Source organism: Anneissia japonica, unplaced genomic scaffold, assembly GCF_011630105.1.
Source record: "Anneissia japonica isolate Jap-2015-1 unplaced genomic scaffold, ASM1163010v1 scaffold284800_len683186_cov164, whole genome shotgun sequence".
In the NCBI taxonomy this organism is placed as follows: domain Eukaryota; kingdom Metazoa; phylum Echinodermata; class Crinoidea; order Comatulida; family Comatulidae; genus Anneissia; species Anneissia japonica.
This window is the reverse complement of record NW_022711393.1, coordinates 145,394-156,278: the sequence shown is the minus strand read 5'-3', so window position 1 is coordinate 156,278 and position 10,885 is coordinate 145,394. Positions and strand designations below refer to the sequence as shown.

At 34.1% G+C, this 10,885-nt stretch overlaps 1 protein-coding gene across 1 annotated transcript in view; it reads right to left on the bottom strand.

Moving 5' to 3' along the window:
• LOC117107486 (E3 ubiquitin-protein ligase rnf213-alpha-like) overlaps window positions 1-10,885 on the bottom strand; it is a 71,762-nt gene that overhangs the window by 21,700 nt on the left and 39,177 nt on the right. Inside the window, exons 31-48 of the mRNA XM_033249184.1 lie at window positions 10,322-10,451; window positions 9,582-9,820; window positions 8,883-8,965; window positions 7,825-7,958; window positions 7,346-7,438; window positions 6,811-7,020; window positions 6,292-6,455; window positions 5,760-5,982; window positions 4,921-5,091; window positions 4,401-4,573; window positions 4,107-4,259; window positions 3,660-3,822; window positions 3,131-3,243; window positions 2,643-2,775; window positions 2,305-2,498; window positions 1,785-1,976; window positions 1,198-1,297; window positions 639-845 (exon numbers count right to left, since the gene is read on the bottom strand). Coding sequence (XP_033105075.1) covers window positions 639-845; window positions 1,198-1,297; window positions 1,785-1,976; window positions 2,305-2,498; window positions 2,643-2,775; window positions 3,131-3,243; window positions 3,660-3,822; window positions 4,107-4,259; window positions 4,401-4,573; window positions 4,921-5,091; window positions 5,760-5,982; window positions 6,292-6,455; window positions 6,811-7,020; window positions 7,346-7,438; window positions 7,825-7,958; window positions 8,883-8,965; window positions 9,582-9,820; window positions 10,322-10,451 — 2,875 coding nt within the window. The remainder of the gene's footprint in view (window positions 1-638; window positions 846-1,197; window positions 1,298-1,784; window positions 1,977-2,304; window positions 2,499-2,642; window positions 2,776-3,130; window positions 3,244-3,659; window positions 3,823-4,106; window positions 4,260-4,400; window positions 4,574-4,920; window positions 5,092-5,759; window positions 5,983-6,291; window positions 6,456-6,810; window positions 7,021-7,345; window positions 7,439-7,824; window positions 7,959-8,882; window positions 8,966-9,581; window positions 9,821-10,321; window positions 10,452-10,885) is intronic.

The window sequence follows — 10,885 nt, the reverse complement described above, 5'->3', positions numbered from 1 at the left end:
GTCCTGACTGAACTCTGCAGAAACTTCACATCGATCTTCGCATCGCGATGTAAAACAAAATGTCGGAAAACTTTTCTTTGACGCATGCGCATTTGCATAAATGTCTACACACACACTCGCGATGTAAAAAAAAATGTCGGAAAACTTTTCTTTGACGCATGCGCATTTGCATAAATGTCTACACACACACATACACACTACACACAATAAAAAACATAGGAAATAGCAAGAGTGATTACAATAGTTCCTATTGCATTACATGCATAGGAACTAAAAAAGCAAAATCGAAATTGTACTAATGACAAAGACTGCAAGAAGAAAATCTGGATGCCATCAAGCAAACTCAATTCAATCCAATTCATTCATTTATCACATTAGTCTTTACAAGATCATTGTTATCTTTCGGTGCTGTGCGTAACTTCTAGAGTACTATATACTCTACACAATGCTAAATGTATTTATCACTGTTCACATATGTATTATCATTTCTGTCTCCTCTATCCTTTTTAAAATCAATGGCCTTGCTAAGCTTTTTTTAAATCTTTAGTATATGTTTTAATGCTTTTCTTTTTTTCCCTCTGAGAAAAAAGGTGAAAGGTATTCCTGCATGAAGATTTGATTAACCCCACTAGTCATACCTGGGCTAGGATCCCTGTAGCCTCTTCATCATGATTCTTCTGAATTTTGTCAGCTAGATAGTCTGCAAGACATCCATGCTTCTGTACCCTGAAGTAAGTATTTGTCAGTGCTTCTCTCTCTTCATCAGACATATTTGTTTTGGATAATCGGGTGACGGATTCTGGTGTGGCACATGTTAACAACTGGTCCTTAACTTTTTCAAACACCTTTTTAAGACACAGAACAGTAAGGTAAGTTAGATTTAACAATGTATAAGATTGGAAGGCAAAGTAACCAAATTTATTAACATGTATTCTACTTAAAATTGAGGTTATTTTTCTCGTGTTATATTCAAGCATTCACTATAATTTTAATCAAGTCTTCCTATGTGTTCAAAGTAAACATTCATGGGGATCCATTCTTTAGTTTTTCTTTGCTAATCCTGATAACAGACAGTGATGAATACATAACCTCTTTCACTAATGGAAACTTCATCAACTGCAAAAGCAGCAGCTGCTGCTGCCTCGGTGCTGCTGCTGCTATTATGTTATCATCATAATATAAATTTTTATGAGGTACCTCACTTTCACCATCACAGGATGCCCATGATTGGTAGACAAGAGCAGCAATTGTGTCACCATGGTATCCAACAAATGCATCAGTTTTCTTGAAGCTTTGTCTAAAAATTCAACAAAATTAAGTAAATTAGAATGACAAGAAAGTATAATACATACTTCAAGTATTGAAATACACGCCATCGTGTTAGAATGACAAAATAGTAGTTAAAAATAGTGATTCACTCATTTTTCGAGTTCCACATGGCAATCATGCAGCTGCTCAATGAAATTTTCACTCATCATAATGGTTTTTTTGTTTTTTGTATAAAACTCACCGATCCTTGGTTCTGACATCTAGTCTGTTTTTTTTTTGCAACTTTTTTTTCTAGCACTAGTGGCTAATTAACTTATTCAACTTTGATAAGCACTTATGGATTTATGGCGTGCTGGGACAAACCGTTATGAATTACTTTCAATGGGTGTTCTTGTTAAAGGAACACTGGCAATAGTCAGTATACATTATTCATGAATGTATTCACAAAATAGACTACTTTCAAGATAATTCAGGATGAACTGGCCAAATCTAAACTTAAGAATTTAAGTTCATACTTTTGTGCTTGAAGATGACGGTGGTGTTTAATAGTTGTAAACAAAGTCACCCAATCCTCAAGCTGTTTGACAACCCTCAGCTGGTCCTTATTCAACATCGTTGTCATGGCCAAAAAGTGTTTCTCAAGACGATTGATAAGTGGGATTGGAAATCGCTCATGAACAACCTCCTTGTCAGCAACAACTATCAACCTTAAAAAAACAATATAAAACAATGTCAGTAGTATATTTTTATTCTCATCTAAACAGCAGTAAATAAAAATATTTTTGTGTGCTTCCTCTAAAGCTTGTGTAAGTTCCACTACCTTATAATGGTATCTGCAGCACATTAGCACTATTTCACTTTTACAATTCCAATACTCACTACTAGTGTTCAGTTAATCCATTGCGTTCCCACTTTAACACATTCATTTGCATATGTGTGCCTGAAAACTTTGACAAAGTGGTTGGTGTATGTGGTTTGGCTTGTTGTGTGATGACTAGATTTGTGTACAGATTATACATTGAATAAAATGTCTACCTGAATGATTCATGGACGCGACATTTGACACGATGGTTACCAAGTCCAAGATCAACGTATCGTTGACCACCGAAGTAAACATAGTACTGATTGAGAGCGTCATACAAACTCTCATAGAGGTTCTCAAGATTCAACAGCACAACTGTCCGACCAGCTTCCATACAAAGCTTGATGCGGTTGATATTGCGACATACCTGTTAAAATAACAAGTAAAATTAAATTAAATTAAACAGCATTAAATAAAATATTCTCTATGTAATGCAAATAAAAATAGAAATAATAGCTTTAGTAGTGGCATGAAATAGACAATGCAATACATTTTACTTGTGTGTACTTACTTGTGTGTACTCTTGATCAAATGGAAAACTGCTTCCATATATAATGACAGCATCTTTCATTTTGTTCAGATGTTCTTGTAGGATGGGAAGAGCTGCAAACTTTTCAGTCAACACAAGTAAGTACCTGCTGTCCCTGAAAAGTAAAACAAGAGAGTTTTTAGGAATCTACCCTACAAATGTCTTCCAAAAAACATTCTTTCTTCCACTTGGTATCTTGGTCCATTACTGCATCATTATTTTTCGTGTTTGATCCCTGCAGGTGAAGGTTTACACCATGGTTTGACTGTGTAAAAGTCTGCACATTAACTGTAAGCAGGACAAATCTGGAGGGATCAGGTGGTGTCTTCAACGGCCACTTCAAAAATATATGAATAATAAATTGGATGTTTATTGTTAGTACATTCTATTATTTTGATTTTATTAAAGGGAAAGTTCCACTATAAAAATTGGCATTTTTTAAATTTAACTATTAAGTACTGAAAACATACCCATCTGATGTTCCATGGCCTACTTTCTTTGTTCCTTCTAATTGCGTTTGTCCCTGGGCGTCCAAGCTCGCTTTGATAAGGCCAGATGGTGAACAATCTGGATCTCTGTCACACTATGAGTACAAAAAAAGCAACAAATTAAACAAACTTGCTTAAAATGGAAAAACAGTCAGATTGATTTTTATGTTTGTTCTTGATAAAAACATAATTGTTTATTGTTTGTGTTTAATTGACTGATATGCAATTTTAAAAGTAAGTGATTACCATTTAGTCCTAATCAAAGGCTTTGTTCACAACTAAATTATTTATAATGAATTTATCTTCATTAGCACAATTAAATAGTTATAGTGGGGCAGGAAAACCCACCCTTTTAGTTTTCCAACCAGTCTAAAGCTAATTTCATGGCCCTCTACCCACTTTTATAACCCCAATGTTATCACTCAACCACCCTTAAAAACGTCTATCACCTACCTTTTAGTTGTGCCAAAAGGTCAGATGGTAATGGGTTGAAAATACAGATTAAACTAACCTTCTCCTTTTTCACATAACTTTCAAGTTTCCTCTCAAATGTTTTTATGTGATCTTTAGTTTCTAACAAACCCCCGAAGTTGCGTCTGATTGCGTGTTCAATCTCAGCCCAAGTCGGCACATTTCCTGACTTTTTAGCAAACTGGTTCACCATCTTAATCAAGCTGCAAATAAAATTGAATTAAGCAAAAATATTTCCTCTTTTTTATAAAGAATGACCCATATGTCAATGGGGATCATTTTAATCAACGCTCTATGACAATTGGGTGTTGACCTAGCTATATGAAATCATGAATTATCTATCTATAAACAACTGTCTTTCAGAGTAGGGTTCTTTTCAGTTGAAAAAAGGTCAATTTTTTTTTTAATGGACAAAGGATCGCACTATTAGCATCTTTACCACTACACCACACACTGGAAATTCAGTTTCAATATTCTAATTTTTTACCTGTAGAAATCTCGAAGTCCAAAGAAGTCATGCTTTTGGTCTTTATAAATTTTTAAGTATCCTTGTGCCAGAGGTTTCAGAATTTGACTGACAAGGTGTGATGCTCCTGGTTGTGGCGCCTCTGAATGTGATGTCTCGGATGCACATATGCCCCTACGTTAAACAAGATTATACTATTAAAATGTCTTGCAGTAACAATCAAAAGAGCCATTAAAAGTGTTAATTCACAGTTATGTCTACATTAACATAATAATAATAATAATGATAATTAATAAACATGAATTAGATACTTACTTAGCACTTTCAATAAGCTCTTCTTCATTGGGAACACCTCTGGAAACTAAAATCCCTCGATTCATCTTGGCAGGGTCAAGCGCCCAGTTTGAGATGCCTATAAAAGCAACTTTCTTATGAGCCGGTGGATTGTCATCTTCTTCAGAGCCATACTCAAGCAATGGGTGAAGAGTCTGAGGAAAAAACATTTAAAGGTAAGATGTCTGCAAGTAAAGAGCATCTAATGCAGGAATCTACTTCAGTAAAATTGGTCACTAGTCATAAGATAACTATCAACCTTGGTAAAAGCTCAATCATTCTACCAACATCACTAAATAGCTGAGTCTCCAGTGCAAGGGCAGGACTTCTATCATAAAACTAGCACAGCATGTCTTGCTAGCTACTTTATGCCAAGTACTATAGCATACCTAACATGTTTTTATGATTTAGAGACTTTAATAATTAATTATGTTCCTTAAAATTTAAATTTAATTGCATAATCACGTTTGGGGAAAAAAACATCATTTTTTATTCCAAGTACCTTAAGTGGCATCCTTGGTGAGTCTTCTGCAAGTCCAACCTCATCCAGAACAACAACTGACACAAACTTTTTCAGATCTTTGCTTTCTTGAAATCTGCTGCATTGACGGAAAGTTCCAACAATTCCATCAGGTGTTGACAGTGGACTGCACTGGTAGGAAATCATATGCACCTGAATGCAGATTGGACAATAAAATTTAAAATATGGATTGACAATTTTATAGGCAAAAGTACAGTAGGACAGGCAAGTTTTTCTCAGAGGCATGATGCAAGGTAACCTTGTTAGATATTTTATGGATGGATGGATTTACAGTATTTGGTGTAAACATTAAGGATAACCCATGCAAATCTGAAGAAGACTATTTCCAATGGGGAATTTCTGGTCGTGATTAGGCAGTACCCCTAATCTTTTCCAGAGTGTACCGTATTCTTTAACATGCACATGGGCCATAATGCACATAGCTTAAACGTCGCATCCGAAAGATGCCCTTCAGCTGAAATAGAAAAAAAGTAGCGACAGGAATTGAACCGGGGACCGAGAGATCTCCATGTTTCAGCGCACACACAGTGGCTGCCACCAGTTTAGCCAACTGAAAGATGGTGGTAACTGAGCTGACTGCTTCTTATGTCAAACAGAAAGAAAATGTGGTATATAGGAGGCTCTTATGAAGACTAAAGGATCTTTTTCTATAATAAACATTTACAAAAAGAAGTCTGAATATTCTGAAAGTAAGTATAATTGAAAGGAAATCTGACATATGGGTTCATTGAGATATATATTTAGAGATTGTCGTTTTATGATTTATTAATTTCATTGATGATTTTGTGATCATACTATACCTGCTTGAGTTCTTTGAAGAGTTCAGATGCTGCAGAGTCTCCTTGCATGGCATCAGCCACAATAGTCTTAGCTAAAGACTTTGAACTTCCAGGCTTTCCGACCAAAAACAATGGAATCCTCAACTCAATGCAGATGATCATCATGAAAATATTCTCTTTAAGGGCCAAGTTGCGAGCAATATTTGGACCCAATTGAATCTCATCTAAAAAGATATCCTGACAGCTGAAGAAAAAAAAGTAACAAATCTCAGCTAAATATAATGAAACATTAAAATGTATGTTTAATTTGCTGGGTTTTTTAAAATCAGGAAACTATGTATACTCTTAGCATAGTTCTAAAGCAATTTGACTTGTGTTTTTTATTTATTTACTTCATATTTTAATTCACACTCACAATATAAATCTACATGTTTTTATGTCTATTCAGAAATAAAGAAAATATTTGCCTGAAAGGAACCTGTATGAATGATAAAGCCCTGTACAAATTTGTCACAGAGGGAAAATTCAGAAAAATGATTTTAATTAAACTTACCTGTTTATTTCCCTGTAAATCCTTCCACTCCCTCCATATAAGTTCAGTGGGGCATTGAAGCTTTTTGCTACAGAGTCTCTGAAGTTTTCTCGTTTTTCATCTAAACATGCATGGTAACAGACACCAAGGGCAAGGACTAATGCCCAAGTAAGGTCATCAATCGCCTATTAAAAATTGCAGATATTTTGGGATACAGTAAATTAATTTTTTGCTTTATCAAGTAGAGTATTTAATTTTACATCATCTGAGTATTTAATTTTGCATCTTAAACTTAAACTCTGTCCACACAGTCAAACTGTATCCGATGTGTGCCCATATATGGGCATGATGATGTTATACTATATGCCAATATGGGAATATCCCAGTTATTTCTCACATAAAATTTAAATTAAAGATAATTAATTAAAGATAAGAATCATAGTAATAATTTGATAAAAATAAACAATATAACAAATAACACAAAATAAATTTTATTACAAAAAACCTAGAAATACAATATGTAACAAGGACTACAATTACCATATCCATTTCATCACGAAGAGGAATATCATCTTCTGAATCATATTCACAATATTCTTCTTCACTGTCCATTTCTTTCTCTACTCTGTCCCTTGCGTTCTCAATCTTTTCATCAATCAAAGGTCGTAACAGATGTCGTTTGTTGAAGAACCAGACCATCACGTTAAGAGTTCTCTCAACATCTCGTAAGCTTACAAAGCTGCACTCATTCTGTGCAATAAAGAAAAATTTTTATAGATACATATATTTTTTTTTCTCATAACAGACACCATGTAGGTGTGGATGTCACCCTTTGAACGATGACAAAGGAATGAGGATGATGTTTGGTTATGGGTGCAGTCATGGGTTCCATTTTCTGCCATAGGGGTGTTCTTTAAGGAACAAGGGCTATTAATCAGTTTATCCAAATAAGTATTCACAAAATTTAGACATATTATCAATACCACTGCTGCTGCCGCAGTCATTGTGATATCATCGTTATTATTCTTATAACATTACAATTTATATTGGCAGCCAAATTTCATTGAAAACAAACCTTCTGTTCTCTCATGAATGCTTGGGCAGCAGATAAAACTTCACTCACAACTTTAACCTGTTGTGGGATTGCATAGATCTGTCCATTGTTTACCTGCAAAAAAAAACAACAAAAAAAACAAACAAAACAATTAGTCCCTGTTAGTCTTTAAGAAGTAAAAATTGAATCAGTAATATGCAATAATTGGATAGTATATAAATAATACAAAAATATATCTACAGCATGTAGTTATAGCTTGTACTCTCCATAGTCAGTTTATTTTCTTGCTTGGGCAAGCTACTTTGTCTCACTGTATCTGTCATATTTGTTTCATAGGCACTGATTTAATGAATCATACTACAGTATCATCTTTTCTGATTATCAACTATTTGTGTTTATTACACACTACAGTCTAAATTTTAAGGTTTTTTTTAGTAACAATTGTTGGTAGGTAAGGCAGCAGATACTGCCCTAATTTTTATTAAAATTTGTCAACTTACAAAACGTTGTACAATTTGACCAATGTACATAGTTTCTACTGTACTGTTCAGCTGACCAAAGTCCCACACCAGAGGTAGCATGCTTGGGGGTAAAGCTTGGACCCGGTACACTAGCTGACGTAGAGGAATACGACCTAAAACAAATTGGAAATAATAATCATTAAATGCAATATATATTAGAGACTAGAAATTCTGCTTTTATAGTGCAAAGTAAACCATCGCCTCCCCACAAAATAATTTTTTCTGTGAGAATTATTAAGCAGAGATTTGAAAACCAATCAGACATACCAAACTTTAGTTAACATGGTAACAAACAATTTACTTCAACAGCAACAACACAATGAAGAAATGTTACAATTTCATTTAAATTAGAAATTTTGTATGGGAATTATGATAATATTAGCATAAATTTCCTGATTAGTGAAATATCAAATATTTTATATATTCCCACACATACCAAAATCATTAAGCTCCATCTTCTTATTGCCATCTTGCATTTTCAAAATTTGAAATCAACCAAACATTAGTTATCGTGGTAATAGCGTTGTCTTGATTATTGAAATATTCATTATGCAAAAAAGCAATTCACATATAACAATCTGTTGCTTTATTACCATCTCACATTGTGCAAAGTTTGAAACCAATCAGACAATTTTTTTTTAAATATTAATTATGCAAATGAGTAATTAGCATAATGTACTCACACATACCAAAAACAATAAGCTCCATCTTCTTAACACCATCTTGAAACTTACCAGACTTACCAAACATTAGTTATCAAGGTAACTATCCTAAATTACCGTAGTGAAATAATTATGCAAATGAGCAATTAGCATATTCACACATGTACCAAAAATAAGCTCCATCTTTTTATTACCACCTTAAATACTACCAAGATTGACACCAATTGGACTTTGCTCCTTTAGGGTTGCTAATTAGCTTAAACTCAGTAAATTTGAGGTAGCCACTGTGTGTGCTGGACCATGTTACAAAAGTGCACCATCTCTCGCCTAAGCTATTCGTCCCGTGTGCATTATGGATCTCTCTTGAAAACTTACCAAGTCTGTCTTTGGTTTCACTGGCTTTGATGTGGTAACCAAGACCTGCTGCTTCTAGTCTTCCAATCATTTCTTCTGTATGTCTAATTTGTGCAATAAAAATACATAAAATTTTCCATTTATAAAAATAATTTCTTTCAACATAACATTAACAATACTGTCAATCTGAAGATGTACTTTTAATTTATTTAAATCTGTTGGAAATATAACATCCTAGGGTTTCTATTTTGTTATTGGCTGCAATACATGGGTACTGTATGTAGCTTAAACAAATTATACAATAATGTAGTGTTACTTGAAGAAATAACACCAGGTACAATTAATGACAATAAACCAATCTATAAATATAACTGCACCATTGAGAAGAAACTAATTGTTGTACTAATGTATCAATGTTTTCTGTGCAAACATACTGGGTTAGAAGGCAAAAGTGATGTGGCTTTACAGAACAACATATACATTCATTGTCCTGGTGGACTATGCATTGCTCAGAGAAGGGAATGAGGACGTTCATATACTGTACTATAGATAAAAATGCACTAATCTCGGAGACTAGAGAATGTATTATATGGGAGAGTTTAAATTTTAAAACAAATGACATAATGATTATCTAGATAAGTATTATATAAATACTATAGTCAAACAACAGACCACACTTTCTGCTACCATAACAAATATCATAATACTGTTTCAAAGTACCTTTTATAAGGGTTGCAGGCTGCAACTATCTTTAGGCCACTGCCATCGAAGTCAATCTGCCGGCCATTCATGCGTCCATCACACATAATCTCCTTAATGATTCCAATTGCCTCAGTTGTGTTTGCTTCATCAAAAAACAAAACTGTATCAATTTTATACCGTGATTTGTTTGCCCTTGCAAGTCCTTCTGCTTTGCGTACACGTTGAACAATATACTCGGAGGATGTACCTCCATGTACCTTAAAGGGAGACAATGAATTATGAAAGACTGAGCAAAACATTTCTTTTTATTCAGTTTTTATTAATACAAAAAATATTATATGCATTTTTCTACTTAAACTTTTGGTAACTTTTAGATGACTATTGTAAAGTTAAATTTGATTTGGTAGGTCCCATATTCATTATTGAAGGTAGGGGAATGAGCTTTTATTGCTATTCCTGATGATGACATAATTAATGCCAAAATATTGAATCCCAACATGATGGCATGCATTTCAATACTTGGAGTATGTATTATACTTTCTTATTTGAGCTGGTATTGTGTGGTGGGGTGGCCAGTTCCTTTCGATATCACCTTTTTTCTTCCCCAGTATTGAACCACCAGGTACCCATTTATACTCCTGGGTAAAAAGAGACAAATGTAGATAAAGTGCCTTGGAATGAGAGTTTCGAACCCCTCAGGTTGAGAGTTAATGCCACAACCGCTTCAACAATTTGATCTCATAGAACAATATTCTAACCTTCATAAGAATCATGTTGTTTACAGGTTGGTCTGCGACCAATCCATGAGACTGTAACTGACACATGAAGCGAATGAGACGAGTCTTGCCACAGCCTGTTTCACCCATTACAATCACAGGGATGCCACACCTATGAAATACATAAAAGTCAAATAAGTTACACATTAAAGTATAGGTAACATCTCGCCACAGTGTGTCACCAATGAAAATGGCAAAGATGCTATGCAAGATGCAACGATTCAAATATTGTACAACACCAGTATTTCTTAACAACTGAAACTAAACAGACTAAGGCTATGTTCACACACACGGATTAAAATTCCAAAGTGTTCACACAAACAGCGTTCGCTATATTAACGCTGGCGTTAAACTAGTAGTAATATAGACCTATGGGTGAATAGTTTTAAATTTTAAATAATGTACGGGTTCTTAACTATAGTAAAATTAACAGTGTATCAGTAAAACTTTTAAATCTGTGAATTGTTCGAAGTGAACTTATATGATTATTGTATTTTAAATGAACAATTTTACTTTGATTTTTCAGCTAGCATTGTTGGTGTTGCA